General features: G+C 35.4%; 1 protein-coding gene across 3 annotated transcripts in view; it reads right to left on the reverse strand.

Annotated features, from left to right (window-relative positions):
* Positions 1 to 26,302, reverse strand: part of ANGPT1 (angiopoietin 1) — a 268,545-nt gene that overhangs the window by 70,520 nt on the left and 171,723 nt on the right. For 2 of the 3 annotated variants that reach the window (XM_082434316.1, XM_082434318.1), the window contains exons 3-4: positions 16,631 to 16,752; positions 3,761 to 3,993 (exon numbers count right to left, since the gene is read on the reverse strand). In XM_082434316.1, coding sequence (XP_082290442.1) covers positions 3,761 to 3,993; positions 16,631 to 16,752 — 355 coding nt within the window. The remainder of the gene's footprint in view (positions 1 to 3,760; positions 3,994 to 16,630; positions 16,753 to 26,302) is intronic. The other variant, XM_082434317.1, reaches the window with a different exon arrangement.

Below are 26,302 nucleotides of genomic sequence, written 5' to 3' on the forward strand. Positions count from 1 at the left end.
TGTATAACTATTTTTTAAATGAATGATAAATTTATGAATCATATCTTGGTATAGCAGGAGTATGTTCCAAGTTGATTTGGACAGTAAGACAATTAGCCAATGTAATTTTATGATGGAGTCTAAATACTACTTTCTTTTTATTTATCTTTTCTTTCTTTTTTTATGGTTTGTTAGTAATTAAATTCTTGATCACATAATGCAAAGTTTGTCTGGTGTATGCTCAAGGTACGTGATGATGCTTTAATTATCTCTGAACAGAGGTGACTGCTGAATGTTGACAGTCACAATACCTGATTATCCTCCCCCAAAGAATTCCAAACCTTGTTTCCATGCCATTATCAATGTAAACTATTTAATTCCCACAATAACTGTGAATTGCCAAAAACATGAAGCTATCAGCTAAGCTTTGACACAATGATAACATTGAGAGCAATATTTCTTTAGTGTTAATGTTTCTAAGAATAACTGCAACCAAGTTTTTGCAGACAAAGGTTAGAAAAAAATAAATGTGCTACCCAGAAGTATTACAAAATAGACGCAATTCAGTTTGTAATGACTATTTGCTTAAGGTACCACTATTGCCTGTTCAGAACAACAAGAGGAAGTTTTGTTGAACTATTTCAGAAAATGTGTTTATTAATTGTATTTAGATTAAATACATCTCATGACATTAGATGTTTTAGTAGGAAAAGTTCTGTGAAACTAAACAAAAATACTATGTGTTTTATACAAACCTCTTTTAATTCTTACTGCAAACTCATCAGGTATGTATTATGATTCCATTTTAGAGATTAGAAAACTGAAGCTAAAAAGAAGGGGCTTAGATGACTGTCAACAGTCAGAAACTCTACAGCCTTGTATTCAGACATTTTCTATGAAAGAAATTTTACTTATAGATAGCACATCATAAGTTTGCTTGTGTTTAGTTTAATCTTGTCACTTGGAGGAAAAGGAAGGAATTAATGTTTAATGAATCAACTGTGTCAAATTCTTTTGTTTTTATATGCAGTATCTAATTTAATCCTCTCACTATCATTGTGAAGCAGATATAATTATCCTGACTTTTTATAAATGATGAGACAGCTTCATAAAGATTACATTAGTTGCCAATGACAGAAAAACCTCAATAGAAATTTTTCTCTTGCTTTGTAGTATTACATTCAGGCTGTCTCCATAAATGACTGACTGAGTCAAGTTAGAAAGAGAGGACCCTTAAGGTCAATTAAAAGTTTTAGTCTTTTGGATTATGACACAGTTCATAACGTTTTTGGAAAATCTTTCCGAAGACTACTCTTTGCATTTTTTGAAATATACATTTTAGAAAAGTGATGCATTTATTGTGATGTATTGATTTAGGTTTATTTGCATATATTTATATTTAAAAGTAGAACATTTATATATAATCTTTGATAAATAATAAATCTACTTGATTTTATTTTGGTCTTAAGTAGGGCGAGATTTTACTTATGTGTTTTAGAATTAGAATGAAATAAAAGTTCATTTTAGAAACTGATATTTAATCTAGTATTATGCAATTAGTCATTTAAGTTTTAAATTCACCATAACTGAAGACTATGGTGCCAGCGAAAATGAAGATATGCAAAGAAGTAAAATCTTTATGGAAAACTTAGTGAGAGACATTTCCCATTTTTGTGTCTCTTAGGAGTTCTTAAATGACCAAATACTTAGTAGAATACTTAACTGTGGGATTAAAGAAAAAAAGATTAATAAGAAGCAAATAAAATCTATGGTTATAAGAGCATAGAATCCATTGGCTAATAGGGCAATAGGCTTACATTCAGATTACAAATCCTATAGTTAAAGCAGGATTTATTTTAGAATTTTATCATTAAAAAGAAAAGAAATGTCTAGCGGTCTGAAGTATTAGACAATTTCTGTCTCACTCTGTAGTAGTAGTATTATTTTTTGGATATGCTATATCATAGAATAGACATAGTTACTTTTCTCAAACCCTGAGTGGATGCTATGGGTAGCATCTATCAGGAGTGCCATAATAATTGTTCAATAGATTACATTTTTTGAATTGAACAGATGTTTGGTTGCCTGACACTGCACCCAAAGACCAAAACTAGCCAGGAATTTTAATTTTGAAGTCACCCTCCTGCCTCCAAAAGTTTAAAGACATATTTATTGGACAATACTTAGAAAAGAAGTGAAATTATGATAAGCAGGCAGACATATGAGCTCTGTGAGAATCAACAGGGCTTGATATTTCTAACATCATAAAAAAAAGAATTACTCAACTCCATGTGCATTACGTCTCAGGAGTCTCAGGATGATAAGAAAAATATGTTTTCAATCTTTCCCCAAATGCATTCAGTTCAATATGAGAATAGATATGTCTCATATTAATACTTAATTTCTAAATACTCATGAGCTCTATTAAAATTCTCTGGCAAAATTCTACCATGCTTTCCTTTCAGTAGACTCTAACTCAAAGTTTTGTCAGGCTCTGACTGATTAGCAGCTTTTTTCTTTCCCAATCACATTTCTGAGCACACCCAAATGGAGCTCTGGGAACTCACTGTTTAAAAAATATTCTTTACAAAGTATATTAAGGGCTTGTTTAGACTATCTAAAGGAGATATAACTCAAGGTAATGGAGTGTAATAGAGAAATGTGAAATGTCTTTAAAGCAAGATCACTTAATATGGAGTTATCCTCTATATTCATATCTATTCATGAGAGTATGGAACTGAGTATTTTTTCAGATAGCTCAAGTCCACTATTAAATTAAAGAAGCCACCAATTATGTATATTGCATATGCACACTGAACAATTACATGAATGATCACATAAGCCACAACTTAATGACAACCATAATTTTCAGATGTAAGTGGTGTTCTCTTTCACTCATCACCATTTACCGTTCTGCGTTCACTCACAGAAAGGCTGATTAGCGAGCAGAACTACAGAAGACGACCTTAAGCTCCAAACTTTGAAGAGCTCTCCTGAGGCTCAGGTGAGGTTCTGCTTGAAGTGGACAAGTGCACACAGAGGCATTTATTCAATAATTGGTGGGTGGACGGATGGACAGATGAATGGATGTCTTCTAAAGAGACACAGGCCTGCAATATTTCCAATGATTAAATGGCTCCAGATATTCTAGTGATATTACAAATTTGTATTTCCACTGTCATGAAGACACCCCAGAATAAATTTGCCCATACGCCCGGTTAGGTCTTCTCCACACAGGACTGTGTAAATAATCTTAATACAGACTTTTAGTGACAAATATTCTTTCTTCCTCATAATAGTTATTAAGAACTTCTATATCTCCTCTTCTCTGCAGGCAACTCTTCCCTCTCCTCCTTTGCAAAAAAAATAGTTTTAAAATGGGAACTCTCCTGAAACTCTCCTAAGCACTCTGAACTAATCTTTAATATTGGCCAATTTCTGTCCTGTATAGTTAAGTGTCTAACACCATGATACCAAATATTTATCCATGAAAATATAGTAGATTTTATCTAAGGCTAAAAGACCAGTAAAAAAAAGAAGAAATTAGAAAGTTCTTTTAGAAAGATGTTGTAAAGTCAATATTCAAGCTTATGAATACTCTCTCTGAAGTTAAAAACATGAGAAAATTGTCAGTGTAAACTTCGTGAAATGCTTCTAAGAATAAAGTTCTTTTGCTGCTTCTACACAGCAATTGATGCAACTTAGAAAGTTATATTGAATATTTACTTGCTCCATATTAAATAAAACATTTACTATACCAAAGTAAGGAAGAAATTCTTACCACCTTCCTTAGTGCAGAGGTTGACAAGGTTATGCACTGTGTCCATCAGCTCCAGCTGCTGCTTCTGAAGGACACTGTTATTGGTGGTGGCTCTGTTCAGTTGTTTCTCCAGTTCCTGGATTATATATGTTTGACGAGTAACCAAGCCTTGAAGATTCTCTTTTTCTTCCTTTAAGGTGTCCAATTCTTCCTTGTGCTTTCCCTCCATTTCAAAGATTTTATGTTCTAATAAACTACAAGGAAGTGAAGATAAAATTTAGTTTTAAAAATGCTATAAAAAAAACTGTGATTCAATTAGTTCCTGTGTTTATTTAAAGTGAGAAACTTTAGTTAGGTATTTCACCATGGAAATATTTTTTAAGTGAGAGACTCAAAAAATATATATATGTGTAAATATAAATATTATATAAATATATTTATATATATATATATATATATATATATATATATATATATATATATATACACACACACATATAACAGGAGTGACATATACAGCATGTGAAATGAAGAATTATTAGATCACTTATTGTTAGAGTAATGTTTATTTCCTGGAGTGTGTCTTATATCCAGGGTAGTTGACTTGGACCCTGTCTGCAGAAATTATAGTATAATTTTCATTAAAGAAATGGGTACACAGAAACTGCTCAGGCTAAGCCTAGTGTTACTTATAGAGAAGGATTTTTCTGATATATATCCAATCTAACGTCTTAAAGCAGAATAGACCAGAAAAGGTCAAGTCAGAAAAGAACACGAAGAGTTATGTTCAGTTTTAAGTTTTTATGGAAATTGAATTGAAATACATAGAACAAGCTAGGTGAAAGTAACCTAGTTACTTGAAATAATGAACTCAATAAATATTGGGAGGCTGGCACCAAAAAAAAAAAAAAAAAAGAAATGGGTCCGATAAGAAATAGAAACAATAGTTCAGAAGAAAGTATGAACAAAACATAGATATTTACTTTGCTTCATTCATTTGGGATTCTCAAAACATTCACAGTGATTAAATTTCACAATAGTTCCGTGATGTCAAGGAAGAGCAAATTGATGCAGAAATCACAGGACCAGAAAGTAAGCTATCTAAAGTCACAATGAATTATATTTCTTGGGATTTTTGATACCTGGTCCTGTATCATAACCACTAGCTTACTTTATCTCTCAATCTAAGCTTTAGGATAAGGCCTAAAGGCACTGCAAGTTCCAAATCACGAATACTTGGTTCCGAAAAGGAAGACCGTGTTAGGCTGGTGGCATGGTCTTACAAAAGGAGTTGGGAAGCTTTGCTCAGAGTGATGCAGTCTTCAACTGAGAGCCGTCCTTCTCTCAGAACTCTTCACAGGATACTCCCTTTGCTTATTACACATTAAAAATGATAGAGAATGCAGAAGCACTCTTGGATCCTAGCAACTGACTGGAAATAAAAAGCATTTACATTTTATAGAGTGTATAATATACTAGTATCCCTCAGAGAAAAGCCTTATTCAGTTTTCTCAGTTCCATTTTCAGAAGGTTCAACCAGTCCTTAGTTTACAAGGTGTTATTCAAATGCAACATACCAGACTGGGCACTTAATTTACCTTGGAGAAATATAGCACTGAATCATTCCTATAAGTTTTCAAAAAGGGGACACTAGGGAATGTTTTAAACTTAATACTTAAGTCATAAAATGTATAGTGATTTGGGGAAAATGTGACGGTTATTTATATTTTTTAAAGAGTTTTTTGGAAATGAAAAATTCAGGCAAGGAAGTCAGAGTAAGATGAGAGTACCTCTAAAGGAGTAGGTATGATTCATTGTCTTATAGTGTTTTCTTCGGTGTCAATAACTTGCTGCTGGAAAAGTTAGTAGTTAAAAAACAAACAAAACTAAACAAAATAAAACCAAAAGCCTTTTTATTGGTTAAAAAGTCTACCCATCCACTGGTTTAAGTGATTAGTGTACTTGCTATGGATGTCAGAGGACGTTGTCTCTGTGCCTATTAATTTGTGGCCTCCATATCTGAGAAGTAACCACAACGGATGCTTTAGCTCTTTCTCAGTTTACTTTTTAATTATTTTTGCTTCTCTTCCTAGGGTAATGATCAGATGTTAAATGCCCATAAAATAGAGTCAGTTAACTTATGAGAATTTTTTCTTTTAAATTTACAAGAGTTATAGTATACTACCAAGAAACCTTAAAATTTAACGTAAAGAGCAACATTTGGATGTATAGTCATAAAATACTGGATAAAAATTCTGAATTACCATTTTGTTCCTGAAATAAGATGAGCACTGGCCTTTCAGTCTTCCTAATTAGTAGGTAACATTCTGGCTTGGAAAATATCATGCTATAGTTATAATTCGCATTTATTAGTTGCTATGTGCCAACAGTGCTCTCAGCACTATGTAAAATATAAAATGATACTATTCCTACTCTAAGGATTCATTTTCAGAGAGAAATGAAATGAAAAAAATGATAGAAGAAAAAAACCTCAAATGAAAAAAAGCAGCTATAAGAAACTTCTATTTCAGACATAACACTTTTTTTTGCATACGTGTTTGCCACTTTCTACTTTTGATGCATTCTTTGTTCAAGAAGACATATACTAAAAGATGGCTTCTATCTGAGATGTCAAAAAAGGAGCTTTTTGTTTGTTTTGTTTTGATTTTCAGGATATTTTGGAAAGAGATGAGAATGGAAAGTTGATCAAAGAAGTCCTGCTGCCAAAGGAAAAAATTCTCAACACTGGCTTGTGGAAGAAAAGGTCTGCATTTCCCAAGTAAAAGGAGTATACACTTAGCATGTTGGAAAGAATGTTAATTTTCATAATTCACCAAACAACCTTAATGCACCATGACTACCAATTATCAAACGATATCAACATAGCCTGTCATCTTAAAATAGATATTCATGTAAAATAAAGAAGGGACTGCTGAGGGAAGTAAGAAGCCTGCTGTGCATCAGACATCTCACTGGACTGGGAATAAAATATATTCATTAAAAATAATATGCATTAAAAACTATAAGCAAATTGGAAACATGTCACACTGTTTCCCAAATGGCAGGTCTTACCAGTTAATTATCTCTTCCAGTCATTTTCTCATCTTATTTCTTCACTTGGATTCTCTTTAATAACTTTTGTACTCTAGCAATTCTCTATTAACTTTATTTACTAGAGATACCCTTTATATTAATGACAACTTTTTAGACTTCTTCAGGCAAAACTGATACCTTTTTGATACCACTCATCACTCCCTTCCATCTTCTCTTCATATCTGGATTCCAAAAATACTATCCTCTTTTCTTTGATACTTCTAATCCATTAGTTATTATCTACTTGGGAAGTCAGCCCTTCCTCACTATTTCCAAACTGGCTTGAATTCAAAACTCTTCTGCCAGAAAATATTCATATACCATCTCCACTTACCAATCACATTATTGTAATACACCATTTTAGTTGTGTAGCATTTTAAAACCCTTATCTCCTTTGATTCTTAAAGTAATATAGGGATACAGAGTGAGTAGATGTTATAAGCCCCAGTTTATAGGTAAGAGTCTAAATGCCTTGTATAAAATTGTGTACATACTGTGTCATAACCAAAATAAAAAGCCATGTCTTCTAACTTAGACTAGAAATCTGCCCATGACAACCCAGTGCTATGAAAACTAGCTTTAGTGTCTCATCTCTTTGATTTAGTATAACATAATCTCTATCTACTTCCACCCGCTTATATTTTGCCAAGAATCAAGGCATCAACTTAACATCTCTTTAGTATTTGCTGCTCTCCATCTGGTTATTTTTGGGAGCTTGTCTTTCACAATATTTCAACCTATCCATCTTTTCCACATATAAAAACAAAATTTCTTTGCCAAGCCATTTTTTAAAAAAAACTGAACTGAGATTTTCTTAAATATCACTCTGCCTGAACTCCTCTGCCATTAAATTTAATTTTCTTACTCAATATATTGATCATATCCCATTTTGTCCTGAGGCCTTTTATTGTTTCTCTTACATTTTCCCTGTCCAGGTCAGCTGGGAGAGACCAGCTCACCTAGGCACGGAGACTCCTATATACAAAGGTTGATCTGAAGGACAACATGACAACTCCACTGTCCTAAATTCAACTGGCAAAGTAGTCATATTTTCTCTATGATGGCCTTCAGCAGCAAGTTTAGTTTAGGTTTAAATGCATAATCCAAAACCTGGATGTTGATTCCAAACTCCAGTGTACTGTTTTCTAGAGTGCATTCAGTGTATTTTTATTAGGCATTCCATTGTTGAGTTCTACTGTCAAGTTTTGGGGAACTCTAAATTAAATAAATAATTTTATTATGATGCATCCTTTAGGATTACTGTTCCATGGAACAACAATTTATGAAACTCTGCACCTAAATCTATTCAAACTGAACTTAAAATCCAAAGACAGAGTTTCTCACAGGATTCTCAATACTTCACATTTCTCATCTTTCTAGAAACACTTTGAGAAGAGACATGCATAGAATTTTGGCACTTAGCTTCTAGTTTGAGGCAGAGGTGCACTTTAATGAAGAATAAAATAAACAAAATAATCTAGGCCTTTAACTTCAGTAAAAGGTTCTAATTGAGTATATATAAAGCCCTATTTGAAGTTTTTGGTTGACTTTTTCCCCTAATTTTCACTGTCTGCCTCCTCCAACATATCTTACTGGAAATATTTCAAATCATTGAACACATCCTGAAGCTTTCACAGAAAAAGCTCTCCCTTTCAAACTGTTTCCCACAATAGGGTTCTTAACATAGCAGCAACTGAATTCACAGGAGTGACAGTTGCCTAAGCTCCATGTGTATAAGTATAGCCCTCAAACAAGGAGGAAGATGTTAGAAATACAGAAACCTTCTCATTTTCATCTGTCTGAATCTCCTTACAGATGTTTCAATTTTTAAATTATTTTTAATCTGTATGGTGTCAACATGTGTTGCAAATACAGGTTTTAAAGAATGATCTTTTTCCCCCATTCAAACAAGGGCATAGTAAGTTCAGGTTAAATTTATACTTGAAGTTTCTAACTTGAACACAGTAAATTTTCTCTCAAACTTCATATTTAATATGAAGTTAAATATTTCTGTAATTCAAATGTGGAACAGAAGCATAGATCACTACAAATAAACATTGTCAAATAAATTTTTTAAAGTTTGAGGTAAATAAGAATAAGCTAAATATACTATGGAAGCCAGAAACCAAGAAGAAAAAATATATATACACTTCATAACATAAAAACATAGTTCTGTAAAAAATAGGTTGAACAATAAATGACAAACTAGAGAAAATATTTACAACATATACGACAAAATTTTAACATCCATTAAAGAGCTTATATGAGGAAATTAAGATATTAGATAAACAATCTAATAGAAAAATGAGAAACATACATGAATAGGATAGTCACAGAAGAAGAATGCAAATGGTCAATAACCAGGAAAAGATGCACAATATAATCTCTCGGGTAGACAAGATTAATCAAATGGCTAGCAAGGTTTGGGGAAACTAGAAAGCCCATGCATACTTGGGAAGAATGTAAAATTTGCAGATAATTTGTTAATATCTTTGAAAATTTAAAATAATCACATAAAAGTTCCACTAAATTGTAAATTTTAGTGCATCTCTAGCAGTGAATGAGGTATATGTGTATATAGTTACACGTGTAATATATCCATGATAAATTGTTATAAAGTACAAAACCCCAGCATCTTAAAAATAGTTACAATCTATACACATACACATATATGATTTAAATATGTACTTGTGCATATGTGTAATTGTATATGGGTGTGTATCTCTGTAAGCACACAGATAAACATGCACACTCCATATACACATGTATAATTAGTATATTCATTAAAAAGTCTGTAAGAATAGGCACCAAACTGCCCATCTGTTAATGATGATTCTCTGCAGGGGGTGGAGGAATATGGAATTTGGGACTTTGAATTTCAATTTATACACTTCTATAAAATTTAAAATTTAAATCAGTTAAGTTTGTGTTGATTTTTTTTTATCAATCAGAGAGATGTGGTAAACAGTCATGAGTCTAGAATGGTCTGAGAAGATGTTGTCTAGAGATGAAAAAATTGGGCTGAATTAGTGAACCTCAAAGTGTGGACTGATAACCTTGGCTGCCATGCAATGGGCTTTTGGGGATGCAGAATAGTGGTATAAAAGCCATCTGTATTTTATTTATGTTAAGAACAATGAATATGTTTACAATATTTAATGTAAACTATGTGATCTGTTTTCCATTAAAATATTTTTAAAATTGTGTGTGTTTCTGTGTACATAGATAAATGACATTTATTGGGATATTTGCCAGTTCATTTGCCAGTTCATCAGTCAACATTCAAAAAGCATTTAATACTCTATATACTATGTGTGGAGAACTGTGCCTGGGAGCATGAAGACAGAAATAAATAAAACACAGTCTCTGTGTTCCAGAAGGTCACAGCCCAGTAGTAGAGATACACACACACACACACACACACACACACACACACACACACACACACACATTACAATGTGATGGGATAAGTGAAGTAATGGGAGGAAAAAACAAGGTAGAGTGTTATCACATAAGTTGTAATGAGCAAATCTATTTGGCAGAGTCAGAAAGTTTCTTGGAGGGGTAATATCTGCACTGAGTTTTGAAGGGACAGAAGTTTGTGAGTTCAATAAAGGACTACAAGGCATTCCAGACAAGGCAAACATCAAACATGTCTGAAAAAACATCGTCTTCAGTGATACTAACAACTAGTATGATTAAACACTTATTATGTGTTTCAAGCACTGCCCTCAGTGTTTTGTATGCAATAACTCAGTTAATCCTCACATCAACTCCATGTACAACTATTATCATCATCCCTGTGTTACAAATGAGAACACCAAAGCACAGAGAGTTTACACAACTTGCTCGATGTCACACAAATAATATGTGGCAGAGTTGTTTACAGCAGAATCAAGGCAAACACAGGCAGTCTGACCTTAGAGCTCCTGCTCTTAGCTATTAAACCATACTTCTAAAATATAAGAAGACTTCTGAAAGTAAGGCTATAAAATTAGGATTACAATGATCACAGACCGTGTTCCATGCTAAAGAACTTGAACTTTCCTCAGTCCCTTACAGAGAATCAGAAGCGGGTTGGGCAGATGCTATCTAGAGATTTACAAGTTGTGCTGAACTAGTGTGTGTGGAGACCTAAAAAAATGGGAAAAATAATCTGACTTGAATTTTAGAAAGAATTTTAGCAGACTTTTGGATGATAGGTTTGAGAGACATGAGGTGTAAGCCATGCAAAGAGGTCACTGCAATGGCTAAGACAAAAATTAATGGGACTTTGACCTAAGACAGAGTCAGAGTAAATAGAAAGAAAAAGATAGATTGGAAAAACATTTAGAAGATGGAATTGACAACATAAACAGTGACTGATGTGTTGTGATTTTACTTTAGTATTTTGTAAAGAACTTATCAAATGGAGGATAACTTTAATTAGAAAGACCGTGATTTAACTTTTCATTTATTTAGGCATATTAAGTATTAAAAATCAATACTTCACTATTCCATTACAAAAATTTGTTAGCAAGGTATAATTTAGTATCTTGAAATTATACACACTTCAATCACTTAAAATTAACTTAATAGCTTCCCATAACCTCTAGCTAGAAAATAGATGGAGCTTGTCAAATAAGTTCAGTGAATTCCCAAGGTAAAATAAATAGTTTATATTTCCTACTCTAGTATTAGGAGGAATAAATAATGATCTGTATAGGTGTAGGCCAAAAACAACTAGCCTATCCCTTTCTTCAGATTTGTATTTGATTATGCTAAGAGGATAACCTGACAACCACATCAATTAATCCTGAGGCTGCATCATATTGGAGAAACATTTTTATAATAATTAAGACAGAGAATCATATGGACTTGAATGCTAATTTTGCCATACATCAGGTGTTTGGTCATGGGCAAGTTACCTGACCTCTTTGAACTTGAGTTTCTTTATATAAAATGAAAATAACAATAGATAGTTTGCAGGATTAGTTGGAGGATTAGCAGTAGTGTATGTAAAGCACCTGGCTCAGATGTTCACCTGCCTGATATTAGAAAACTAGGCAGATAATTTTGCTGAAACTATGTCAGAATGAACACCATTTGTGTAGTTTCACTTCACTCTAAACGGTCTAACTGAAGATTTCCAATCTTCATTCTGCATATTCAACACAAGTTTGATCAAGAAAGCCCAAGGGCTCCATCTTTGTACACATGGAGTGTTGATTTCTCTTCCTGTGTACCCTGGTGAGGCAGAAGAATTTCTTCTAGAATATTTTTTTCACTTGGCTATGCTCCAACCTTGGGAAAAGTTGGGGTTAAGTCACAGATGGACAGGTGCCTTGAAACCTTGTCAGCTGACCAAATCTTTACACCAGAAGATCCAGTTACATATTTAGTTCAGCTGAAGGAATTTGCATTATGACATCCTTCCCTGTCTACCTCTCTTTTCTATTTTTTTGAGCAGAAATATACTGGAGGAATCCAATAAAAGTTGATAATTACATGTCTCACTTTGTCATACCAACCCTCTGTGTGAGGTAAATATTAATGCTTCCCCTTTTTTGAGTTCTTGGTTGTATAATTTCAATTATATGGGCCAGTTACTGATCTCTTACTTCTAAGTGCTATTTCCTTGAGGTAAGGAATGAAACCAAGTTTTGAGAGTAGGATAGCATCCAATAAAAAGAAATCCTAAAAAAAGCAAACTGGAAGCTTCTTGGAGTCACCCCCAACTAGATTGTTAGGAAAACAAACAGCAGAGCAAGTGTTGTTAATCCTACTCCTGCTTTGTGCCTTTGGCCCTTTAGGGGATAAAGAAGTGAACCTAATGAGGCCAAAATTCTGTTTTCAACCCTACAAGTGATGCATTTAATTTGTCAGGATGTAAATCAGCAGGACTTCTCAGCATGATTGTGTAGTATAATCCTGTCCATAAAATATTCCTCTGTGTTCTGCCAAAGAAGTGGTGCCAAAGAAGCGGTGGACCATCTGAAGGGCCAGTTCACTGACTTGGCAGCTAAGGCCCCATCATACTCAAAACTGGTAAGTCACACACCCAGACACAACCCCTAACGTTCCCGGGGGAGGAAGCAAAGCGTAATTTAGATAATCCCCTTTGCAAAGTGTATTAGCTGATCCAAACCAGACCTGGCCGACAAATGGCATGTTGTTCTTACATTTCAGAGATGCCTCAATGTAGAAATAGCTTCTTGTTGCATTTGGAGGATTAAGATTCATTTAAGGAATAGGTATGGATGATCAATAAACTATTTTAAAATATATAAACAGCTTCATGCTTGACCTTCACCTTCTATCCACTTAAATGGTATGGGGGGCGGGCACGTTTCTTTGTTGATCTAGAAAGAGCTTGGCAGAGTTCCTCCAATTCCATTTCACATATGAAAATAAACCATAATAATAAACATAATAGGGAAAGTATGCTGTGTATCACAAATGGGTACTTCTGTCTTGTATAAAGAAAAACACTTTTTTTCTAAGTGGTTCGTGGAAGAATATGCCTGGTTTAAGAAGAGATGTCCCACCAGCACTCCATTATACACATGGACCGTCAACAGGAAGACACAGATAACTACAGAGATATGGAAATGCCAGGAGATTCAGCACTTTGATAGAAAAATACCCCCCGGAACCACATGTGAGGTAATGTCATACTTGAGGGTCAAAAACTAAGGGGTACAGAGTAGGAGTAAAAGATGCATCTAAGTGTTTTTCAGCATGAGCACAGAAATGAATTTCAAGTTAAAACCTAAATCCCTGAATTCATTGTGAAATACCTATACTGCTAGGAAATGAAATTGTTATAATCTTGAAAAAAGTTATCATTATCAATAAATGGTGTGATTTGTATATATAAGAAAACCTGAATTTTCCTTAGAAATTAGAATTCAGTGAGGGAAAAATTCATCAGCAGAAGGCATGTATGTGCTTGGGATCAGGAGTCAGATTCCTCTGAGAGGCTTTGGCACATGGAGAAACCCTGCACACTTGACCTGCAGTGCAGCTCTTCTGAGACCTCAAACTTTGACTCAGCTTTACGGATGGAACAGAGAGAACATTTTTTAAGCAGTTGCTGTTGAAAAAAAAATTATTCTATGGTGAGAATTCCATAGAAGGAAATGATACCAGGTGCCATATCAAGAATCATAATGGAAAGACAAAAGAATCCAACATGATCTGGAATTAGGGTAGGTAGGGTATATTTAGAAGAAGAGGAGGGGAAGAAGAAGAAAGAGGAGGAGGGAGAGTGGGGAAGGAGAAGAAGAAGAAAGAAAAGAGAGAAAGAATGAATATGAGCAGGAGGGAGGGAAAGAGAGAGACAGAGACAAGAAGAGATGGAGAGAGCAGAGTACAAGTGACACTTAAGAAGAGCATTTGTTTTTGTAGTTAAGGGTGAGCACTTTTAGGTCTCCCAGCTAAAGTGTCAGACATACACCAAAAGATAATACATAGCAGCAGCAGGAGAATTGAAGAGTATAAATTCATGCTGATGACTTTTTTAACAGAGAAATCATATGTGGCCACACACTTAGTGAGAGATGAATCACAACGACCTTAGGTTACACTTATAAAATGAAATATCATGTAGTTATTAAGAATTATACTAGAGGGATCTTTACTGATTAAAAAAGGTATCTATCTCCACAGAAAGCAGGCTGCAAAACAGTATGTATAGCATGACACAACTTTTTGAGAAAACACATTTATATTTTTTATACAGCAACATATGAAGCTCTCTCAATGTGATGGGATTATGGTTTTTAATTTTCTTGTGTACCTTCTCACTTTTCTACAATAAATGTGTTATTTATAGAATTATAAAAACAACCTAAGAATACGTTAAAATTGTCATTATTTTACTTCTTCATTCCTAGACAAAGCTTTCACAATAGCATCTTGAAACATGATTATAAATGGGGTTTGCTTTCAGCGACAAAGTTAAAGCATGGTAGGACCCTAAATCAAGGGATAGTTGCCGTAAAGTATAACTGTTACATGTATGTGTCTGGTTACTGTGAAAATGCAGTGGGATAAATGGTACTTTTAAACAGGATTTTCAATTCCAGAACATTTCATCATGCAACCAGTTCAGAGTCAAGTCCTGTCAAGTTTATTTATAGTTATTTAGTTATACAGTTTACCCCATGACATAGTACAAAGATAAACAAATGTAGGACTTAGAAATACAAGTCACAAAACATGGATTGACCCCTTTCAGACTCTAAACCAAAAGCCAGGTTTATCTTCTTCATGTAAAAGTTTAATTATAATCATTGTCATTAAGGCTTACACTTAGCATAAAGTTGGGAAATCCTTCTAGGTTGCAGACAGTACTGAGAGATCATGTGCTACAGTGGAAAGAGGACTAGGAATAAAGAAGCCTGGATTACATTCCCAGTTGTGCCACCAGCAAGCTGTGTGACCTTGGATAGATCACTCACTTCCACTGAGTCTGTTCCCTCATCTGTAAAGTAAAAGGAGAACTAGCAGTTCATCTTAGGTGCCCTTCTGGTTTGGAATATGGTGGAAACTCTGGTTCCACTGAGACAATGGTATTTAATTAGTTTGTAGCAACACAAAGATCTTTAAATCAATATAATGCATAAGAACTGAAACTTCTTCAAGCTGTCCGAATATCCAGAAGAAAATGCAGTTAATATACAATATATTTGCTCTACAGAGGTCAGTGCTTTGATTGAATTGTCCATCATGAATGCCAGTGACTTCAAAATAATGTAGTCTATATATCATCCTGGCTATCAGGATCTGTAAGTCCCTTTCACTTACCTGAGATGATTCATAGTTTATAAAACACATCTATAAAGCTAACCAAAGAAATTTATTATGTTCAGAGCTAATGGCTTTAAATGGAAGGGGGAAACAACATTTGAATCAGCTTTACAGGGAAATAATTTTCTGAAAAGAAAATTTGCTTTTCTCCAGTGAGAGATCTCGGAATTCAAACCTTGTAGCTCTGTACAAGGTTTAGGGCTGGTAGAGTGATAATTCAAGTTACAGAGTTGCAGAAGCTCTACCTTTTCCCTACTTTTTGGTTCTGCTGAAAATTGTCAATATTTTGTGTCACCAAATTTAGTCATAGAATCAATTAATTTTTGTGGATATGGTAAGATTTGAACAACTGAACATTAGATAAATTAGTGTTAAAAGTTATAAAAAGCAAATATTTCAAGAGTGTAAGCAACAGTATTAATCTTATTGTTGACATGCTGTAGTCACCTTAAGCTCTCATTCCTTTATATTAAAAATTAATTTGGGGGGCTTCCCTGGTGGCGCAGTGGTTGAGAATCTGCCTGCCAATGCAGGGGACACGGGTTCGAGCCCTGGTCTGGGAAGATCCCACATGCCGCGGAGCAACTAGGCCCGTGAGCCACAACTACTGAGCCTGCGCATCTGGAGCTTGTGCTCCGCAACAGGAGAGGCCGCGACAGTGAGAGGCCCGCGCACCGCGATGAAGAGTGGCCCCCGTTCGCCACAACTAGAGAAAGCCCTCGTGCAGAAACGAAGACCCAACACAGCCATAAATAAATAAATAAAATGACGTAAATTATATTAAATTAAAAATAGACAAATTAAGGTCTGGCCATTTAAAAAAAAAAAAAAAAGATTAGGAGTGCAATAGCAAAATAATGAACCAAAGTAGGGAAAAAAAAAATTAATTTGGCTCTGTATTTTTCTTTTTGCAAATTACATCAATCTTTTTTTAAGAGTTGGCAGAGTGGTGGAGGATATAAATAAGTACAAATGTACATATTTTTGGAATACAACAATCTTCACCTGTTTTTCTCATGAATCTTTAGGATTTCATTTGTCTGTTGAAGAAGTTGTTTCTCTAGCTTGTATGTTGACAATGAATTCTCCAGCAGTTGTATTTCAAGTCGAGAAGTTTGATTTAGTACCTTAAGATAAAAGATAAAAACATTTCAATCTTTACAAAGAGTGAAAACAATTATTTTGGGGTTTTTATTTAGCTGTGTTTTCTTTTTAAATAATATTTCTTCTAGAATAGTTAAATGGTCTACATTCTACTAATTAATGCCTTACATGTCTCAAACATTATATTTGTTCAAGATTGAAGTTGCAGTTGAATGAGAAAACTGAGTTGTTAAGTCCATTTTCATATTTCAATTTTCATATCCTCAAACCCTAGGATATTCCCCTGTGCTAATTGTCTTACATATATTATCTCCAATATTTACAAGTACAAGATAAGTGTTAGTACAAGGTCTTAGATATTGTGTGTAACAAAGAATAACTACTAGGCATGTAAAACATGTCTGCCTTGATCCATCACCTCGCAAAAACTAATTAGAAATGTGCAAAAAACTCGTGATATAGTTTAGACAGATTCATGATCACAATTATTGAACACCTATCATGTTAGTTCATGTCAGCCCTTCCAGATGTCATCATATCACGGACATGGGTACACAATGAAAAGAGGAATTGTTATCATCAGTTTACAAATGAGGCAACTGAAGTTCAGAGAGAAGCCAGAAACCACACAGGAACCAAGGGAAGAGCTGGGTTTCAAACCCAGATACTGTGATTCTAATTCTAATGCTTTACACAGAAAACCAAGAAGAGGGAGAAACAAACCATCCTGGGTCTTCATCTGAGGAGATGAAGTGACCAGGAACCCAGACTGCACTGAAGACAGACTGTTAGTTATCCTTTCAACTGCACTACACTGGGTCCTCAAGAAACAGTAAATGTTCACCTCATCTTGAATCACAAAGACTCATGCTGCTAGTCAAGCTTTAATATAACATGAGTCTGAGCCATGAACCCAAACCTACCCATCCTCCAAGCAAACATCACACACTCCTGTCTTAGAAGATGCCTTCAAACTGTGACACTGCCTTTGTCCTGCCCCCTTCTCCTTCTTCTTTAAGGGAGGTAAAAAGGGCAAGGAAGAAGGTAAAATTATAGTTTTAAAAGCTCCCTATGTCATTTGAGAATTTTTAAAACCACCATACCTTTTTTAGAACTATGTATTGAAAGGAACCTGGGAAACCTTCTGGAGGGTCAATATCAATCTAAAGGGTCCTCCTCTAAAAATGACACCAGTAGAACTTTCCTCCTTCTTTGTAGCAGGTCTAAACCTGGGATTATATCAGATGCACACAGAAAAAGCCTTTTCAAAATATACTGACACAATCAGGGCTGGGCTTGGGCTAAGGGAGATTGTGGGGAAAGGGGATGTATTTGCAGGGGGAGCAGGACAGGGACTAGGGTGAGATGAGAGAGGCGACTGCCTGAGTTGTAAAGTTTAAGGATGTGTCAAAAAACTCAATAATCAAGATAAGTAATATTTGAATGCAGCATTTTTAAAGATCAAAATTAAGGTAAAAAAATCCAAGTTGAACAGAATATCATTTTAAAATAAAGACAGGATATGCTGCTACAAATATATGATTCAGTCTTGCAAAACTTGATCTCATTCCTTTCACCCTAGTCCCAGTCCTGCTGAAGGGGCTGGGCCAGGGGGTTGGGGAAAAGAATACTGAGATGGGGCATTTAGCTCTAAAAAAGTTTTAAGCTACTATGATTCATTTATACAACTGTCATGAATATGGATCTGAAAACCAGTCTAAAAGTTACTACTACTAATTAAAACTCGTATTTGTGGAGTGTTCTAGAGTTTTAAAAAAGTATTTCCCATCCTGAATTGTTTCATTTGAGGAAAAACAGGAGCAAGAGGACCTGAGATTTGAAGATAGAGTTAAAAGCAGCCCAGAGGAAAAAATGGCAGAGAATGTAAAGATGAGGGATGCACAAGATATAACTTTCAACTATTAAACATATTTTTGTCTGGGCAAGTTTTCTGTTTGTTTGTTCATTAACTAGAATGACAATTTATAAAATAATTAAATAGGGGATGGCACATCTATATTTTTCAGTGAGATTTAGAACAGTGCTTGGCACAGAGAAGACCCTCAATGTACCGTACATTGTCTCACTGAATCAAGCATATCATATGCTGTTAAATGAAATCTGTTTTCTCCTTTATTCACTGTATTCTCTGATCACACTTCCTGACATTCTCAAATACCAAAACTTTTATTTTACAAAGGACAAAAATTGTTCTTTTCCATGTCTGAGAAGAACATGAGAGAACACTGAGAACAAAATGGAACCATCCAAAATTGAAAATGAAGTTGCCTGTATCTAAGTGTGGAGATACTATAGCTCCTAATTTTTCTCTACTTTGTCCTACGAAGTCCATTTGCTACACAGCAACCAGAGTGATCTTTTTAAAAACACAAATCAGATGTCATTTCCTATATTAAATATGCTAATGATTTCCCTTTGCAATTAGAACAAATTCCAAAGTTCTTGGCCTAGCCCTACAAGGTCCTATGTGATCAGGACCCTGATTACTTCTCAGATCTCACTTCCTTTCAACTCTCCCCCTTGTTTATTATGCTCCAATAATATTGGCCTTCTTTCTGCTACCCCAACATGCCAAATTCATCTCCATCTCAGGGTCTTTGCAGTTTCCCCTGCCTGGAATGCCCACCCCTTCCCAGATGCATGGCTGATTTCTTTTCATCATTCATGTCTTACCTAAGGAGGTCCTTCCTGGCTATCCTCTGTAGAGGAGCTCCCCCATCATCCTCCATCAGGTGGCCCTGTTTTACTTTCTTTATGAAATCATCACTCTTGGAAATCATCCTGTCAGTTCACTCATATGCTGCCTTTCTGCCCTGTGAGGATGTCAGCTGCACAGAGGCAGGACTACTCCATCTGGAGCCCTCCAAACCTCCAGAGCCCAGCATGGGGCCTGGAATCCTGGGGCACTCAGAGCTATTTGTTAGATGATACGCTAGGCAGTGGATAGTGAGTTGGTTTTCAAGTTGGGTAATGCTCAGAGGGTAACAAGAGAGGGTAACAGGCCAGGTGAATATCAAGCTGGACTTCAATTATAACAGCCCAAATCTAAAGCAGCATCTGAATGTGGGAGAAAGAGGGAGACAAATCTCAGAAGTCCAGGCTAAGTGTCAGGTCATCTCAGGCCAATTTTGAGCACAAAAGCTAACCCCTTCTCTTCTTTCCCTATCACCTTAACCCAATAGCTGCTTTATTTCAACTCTTTCCCTTGATGTATTAAAATAGGTCTGAAGTTCAAAAGCAGGCATCTGAAGAGAACTGTACAGGAAACTATGATAAATTGACCACTTTCTTTCCATGTGTCTATGGAAATTGCTGCTTAGCAATAATCTAAGTGTTCCATTAAAATGACAAAAGACATTTCCTTCTTTAGCCTAAACACATTCCAAAAGCATATATCAGAAAGAAAGAAAAGAAAGAAAGAGATAGAGAGAGAAGGAGAAAAAAGGAAAGGAAAGGAGAAGGAAAGCAAAGCAAAGGAAAGCAAAGCAAAGGGGAAAGTGAAGAGTATATGACTCAAGCTCCCAAGAAACAATTTCAAAGCTTAAATTTTTCAGAATATACCACAGAGTAAGGAACATATAAGACTTGGAACTGCGGATTCATGGACTATAAAATTTCAGTTCTTTCTTTAAAAAATAAGCAAAATTTTAAAAATAAAAATTACTATTTTTTTAAAGAAAGTGAGCTAGATAATTTCATCCAGCTTCCCTTTAATACTCGAGTGCCTCTAATCTTCCTTGAAAGGAAAATCTCCCACAAAAGAAAATTTCTTTCACTGGCATATTAACTTTGCAATCAGCCTTTCTGTAGGTTTGTGTTTTCTTTTACTTTAACTGTCTTTCAAATAAAAAATATAACACAAGGTATGATGTCTTGGCAATCAGACTTTTACAGAAGAATGAAGGCTGGTACATGTACATGGAATGAGAGTTAGATCACCATTTTAAAAAATCAATGAAATAATTTATTTGGTCAGTGATGGGCAATGTGACAAAATATCACCCTACAGTTTTCCTGTTAATTTCCAAGGGGAAAATGGACAATTGGAATGGAGAGCTATGGAGCCTTTTACCCTAACCAAGTTAAAATAGCGTCACTGAGAGGGTGGCAAGCTGGCATTTGTGCCTCCTGATGAGATGCAATAGGAGGTGACCAGTAATTCTATAAAGTACTCCCACCACCATATTCAACTCAACCTCATTAAGCCTATAGACTTAATTTCCAGTTAAAAAAAAAAATACAGGGGATGGAAGAGTAAAAGAAATATTCAGACAATTTAAGAATATGGGGGCTTCCTGGTGGCGCAGTGGTTGAGAATCTGCCTGCTAATGCAGGGGACACGGGTTCGAGCCCTGGTCTGGGAAGATCCCACATGCCGCAGAGCAGCTGGGCCCGTGAGCCACAATTACTTAGCCTGCGCGTCTGGAGCCTGTGCTCCGCAACAAGAGAGGCTGCGATAGTGAGAGGCCCGCGCACCACGATGAAGAGTGGCCTCCGCTTGCCACAACTAGAGAAAGCCCTCGCACAGAAACGAAGACCCAACACAGCCATTAATTAATTAATTAATTAATTAAAAAAAAAAAGTGGGACTCCTGATATTCATCCCACTTTAAAAATTAAAAAAAAGATGTTAAATGCCATAGAGCAGTAAAGCAGGATGAGGATTAAAAAAAAAAAAAAAAAAGAATATGGGACAGTATACAGAACAAAACCTCAAGAAAAACAAGAAAGTCAAACAGAGAAAGACAAATATTGTATGTTCTCACTTATATGTGGAATCTAAAAAATAAAACAAACTAGTGAATATAACAAAAAAGAAACAGACTCACAGTTACAGAAAACAATTCAATGGTTACCAGTGGGGAGAGGGAAGGTGAGGAGAGGCAGGATAGGGGTAGGGGATTAAGAGGTACAAACTACTATGTATAAAATACACAAGCCACAAGGATATATTGTACAGCACAGGGAATATAGTCAATATTTTATAATAACTATAAATGGAGTGTAATCTTTAAAAATTGTGAATCACTATGTTGTACACCTGAAACATATAATATTGTAAATCAACTATACCTCAATTTTAAAAAATGTAAGATTACTCCAAATTAAAAGGGACTATTAAGTCTTGAAAAGTAAAACGTCTATAAAATTTTTGGCAGAAAAATTGAGGAAATTTGAATGTGAAAATTAATCTTAGAGAATTATTAATTTTAGTCATAATAAGATATAGATAATACTATACATAATTATTATAATTATATTGTATATTTTAATTTATATTATATATAAACATATAATGTATTTATAACATAACGATAACCTCACTGGGTTATGGAGTTTAGTAGAGATAGTACTTGTATTACAGATGCAGAAATTTTGGGTAGAAGTAACTTGCCCAACAGAGCTAATTCACAGTTGAGTCATAATGGAAGCCAGGTAATCTGCCTCTAGTCTGAGTTCTTTCCCATAGGCTCATGCAGCTGTACACAGGTAGCTTCCCTCTGGAAAAGAAAGGTATCTCCCCTCAGTCAGTAACAACTGCTATCAAAATGATTTCTTTCAATCACCAGGAGATCTTCTGCTTGTTGCAGCGGATGGCATCTGACTTCTCTCCAGTACTCACCCTAACACTATACTAGCATTACAAGGCAGGAAGATGGCCAAATTTCTCATGCTCCTCAGAGTACAGAGAAAATACATTCATCCAATGTTCTTAGTCAGTCAGAACATCTTTGAAGTAGGCTGCTTCTGTTCAAAGTCCTATTCTGACCCATCCACTATTCGTGGGTATATATTACCACCAACACACAACCCTTAGGACATTGCCCTTGGCTTGGGAGCATTGGGCTGAAATATACAGAAATTAAGAGACTAATATTAGTGAATTTAATCATTCAGTAAGTATTTATTGAGAGCCTACTGTGTACCAAGTACTGTTTTAAATCCTAAGGATAGAACAGTAAGCAAGACAGACAAAATCCTTGCTCTCTAGAAGTTTGTTTCTTGGTGCAGGGGTTAGCCAGCTTTTTCTGTTAAGGGCCATACAGAAAATATCTTAGTCTTGGCAGGCTCTGGTGCAACTACTCAATTCTGCTGCTTTATTGAGAAAGCACCCATATACAACATATAAAACTTTATTTACAAAAAAAGATGGCATTTCGAATTTGACCTATGGATCATGGTTCACTGAGCTCTCTCCTAATGGGTTATCAAACACCTTTTCCAGACCTTTTGAGAAAACTGATTACCAGGGTATTTTCCTTGGATGACCTTTAGCAAATTTATTTTACTGCCATTTCAATTAGGTCAAAGTTAAATATTTATTCAACTATCCTCTCATCAAGTTAAAGAGATAGTGGCTCAACTTTGAGAGGTGCCCTTTCTGTCCTTTCAAACCTGTTTCCACCTAGAGATTCAATCTCATTTATTAAGTTGTTCCTGGACTGCCTTAAATTTATAATTGTATGATTCAAGTCCAAACAACAGGTGTGATGGTTTGTGACCTCTAAGAAGCAGATGATGAATTAGACTTGCAGGAAATTTATTAGGGGACATGCCTGCGAGAGAAAACTGGGAAGAAGCCAGAGTTGGCTAGGGTCACCTTCTGACTGGGATGTAGATCGAACCACAGTGAAGAAGAGAGGGAAGGGAGTAAGGCTAACTGGAAGTTGTAGCCTGCAGGGAAGTTGTGCGAAAGTTTGGCAAGGCCGGTGGAGAGCCCTTAGCCAAGTCATGTGTCAGTCGTGTCCTGCAGCTCCCAGGAATGGGTCTAAGTATCACTGTCACGATGTGTCATTGGCTGGAAGTGGCCCCTCAGAATTGTGGTCTCTGCACCAACACAGTGATGGATTTCAGAGCACAGCAGCTGGGGCCATTGGTCTATTACACCCCCCCACAGTAGGAGACTGGAAAGATGCATTGTTATAACTGTGGGGAAAGGTTCCATAGCTAATTAACTTGATGGAAAGTCAAGAAAGAAATGGTTTAGAAAAGTTTTGCCACATTAACTCAATTAAGCTCACTGAAGATAAAGACTTTTACTTATTGTTGTATTCTATTTAGTACCTATTAAAATACCTTACGCCAAGGAGGTACTCAAAATATATCTTTAAAATTTTTATTAAATTCTATTTCTAACACTATGGCTCCATATAAATGATTGGAAGTTGAAGGAAACTTAAGCCCAGTGCCTACAGAACTTCCCTATAGTTACACAGCCAGCAAGCAGCAAGGACAACAATGGATGCTAGGATTACATGAAATGATGTGCAGACATGTGGTAAAACGCCAATAGCTAGTGGTACCTTCAGCAGCAGCTGCATCTTCATCATTTACAGAAAACATTCAGTTGCTACTATTAGGTCCACATTAATTTGCTTTATCTTATTTCCCTTTTATCCTGTGCTTGGACCCAAGTTGTGTCTGCAGCCTTTGAGAGAGAAAGGAATCACAAGAGGGAGGCAGTACAGATAGAGAGCTGGTAAAGCATGTAGACTCATGCCAGACTGCCTGGGTTCAAATCTTCCCTCTAACATTTACTAGTATTTTCGCCTGGGGAAAGTTGCTTTACCTCTCTGAGTTTCAGTTTCCACATTTTTAAACAAGGGATGATAATAGTACCTACCCCATCAAGTTTTTAAAAAATTATTCGAAAGCTAATAAATGTAAAATTGCTTAAAAAAGAGTCAAGCACAGGTTATTAGAGGTAAATTTTAATGTCATTTTCTGTCTACTAGTGTACCTCTAATCAAAATTGGCCTGAGGAAGAAGTCAGAAATACATTCACACTACAGGAAGGGACATGAATAATGTCTGAAACTAAGCCCTTCATACTGCACACGTGGAAAGAGGAACTGGAAGGAGAGGAGATATTGGTATGAAACGATAAGAGAGTAAGAAAAACACTGCAAGCTGAACTAAGGAGGAAGGAACAGGCTCAGTGCTGGTTCCTGATCTCACAACCATGACCAGCAGGGTTGCTTAGATATACTCATTCTCTGTCTCTTTTCTGATCATGATGCCTATTGGGCACAAGAATATTTTTAAGTGCCACTGCAATAAAACTAAGGCTCTACCACCTTTTGTTAAATTCAAGTCTAGAAGGTCAGCAGAGGACTAGAAAGCAATAAGTTACTTATCTTTATAACAACATCATGTGAAAGCTAGGGCACTAAAATATACTGCAAAACCATTGGCATGAGTTCCTAAAATAACTGAGGACCTGAAATCAGTTTAGGAAAAGCAGCACTTACCAACGAGAAACAAAGTAGAATGAATATGGGAGGAAAAACGTGGGAGCATGCCTGGATAGCACTAAAGGATCTATTGGTTTATAAACGCTTATTATTAAAGACTATAGCATTTTGAGATTAAGGAATAATCCAGGATTCACTTTGTAAACTTGGCCTTGCATCAGAACTTGAGTGCACTTGAATGATTAGGTCTAAGTAGACTATGTACTGTTGCAAAGGTTCAAATAAGCACCTCATGGATATACATTCACATGAAAAAGGGTTGGAGCATCACAGCTACGAATAGCAGAGACGATTAGAAGATATTAAAATGAAGATGAAAAGAACACCCAGGATTCACTCTGAAGGTAGGACCTAGTTTGTCCGAGCCATTGTCAGACAATCTATCTCCACCTTCCTCTCATTGCAAGTTCTGATGGATTTGTGATTTTTGAGATGTTTTCCAGGTTTCAGCTATATTAAAATTCTTCTTGGAGCACCTAATAAATTTTCATTGGCCTTTAATGACTATTCAACTTTAGCTGCTCTATATAGGGAATAGGTTTATTTCCTATGAATTTTCTGTGCTATTGTCCATAAAGTACACATCTCTTAGCCAGAACAAGTTGTTATCTCTTAAAATTTTACATAGCATGCGTCTTAACAGTTTGGAGATTGGTATGCTGACAATGGGAATTTTTTCCCCAACAACTTCAATTCCCAGTTGGAAATAGAACAAAAACAACTCAATTTGGGGGGATGGAAAAAGATGAAACAAAATGCTGTCATGTATGTCATAAAACTTATAAAAGAAATGCATAAAAATTTCAAATGTTCAACCAAGTAGGGTAATATTAATTGTGTATTTCAGTCTTTGTATATATAGAATGCTTTGTAGGAGATGGTGAGTATTCAGTTCTAGTAAAAATAAGAGAGAACACACTCACATTATTCATACCACAAGAAACTTCATACCACTGAGCAAGCTTGGTTCATAGATCAACAAGCTTGCTCAGTGTGATGATAACAGATTACATAGTCTCATAATTTTTAGTTATAATATGTAATTTTCCCTTCGTCATCCCCCATAATTATCTGATAATAGTGTGCAACAAAAATTATTTTCCAAAGCCTATGTGATTTATTGTTCCAACGTGATCCACATTTAAGCTCTTATTCAATTAGATAATTATTAGTATTACTAATCAAGGAGGACAGAGAAAGAAATGAGTATGAATCAGTTTGAGTACCAAATTCAATTCACTAGCTGTATCAATGTGAGAAAATCATTCAAACTTTCTGTTCTATATAGTCTTCACAA

The sequence above is a fragment of the Balaenoptera physalus genome, assembly GCF_965194825.1.
Source record: "Balaenoptera physalus genome assembly, chromosome: 17".
NCBI classification, from domain to species: Eukaryota; Metazoa; Chordata; class Mammalia; order Artiodactyla; family Balaenopteridae; genus Balaenoptera; species Balaenoptera physalus.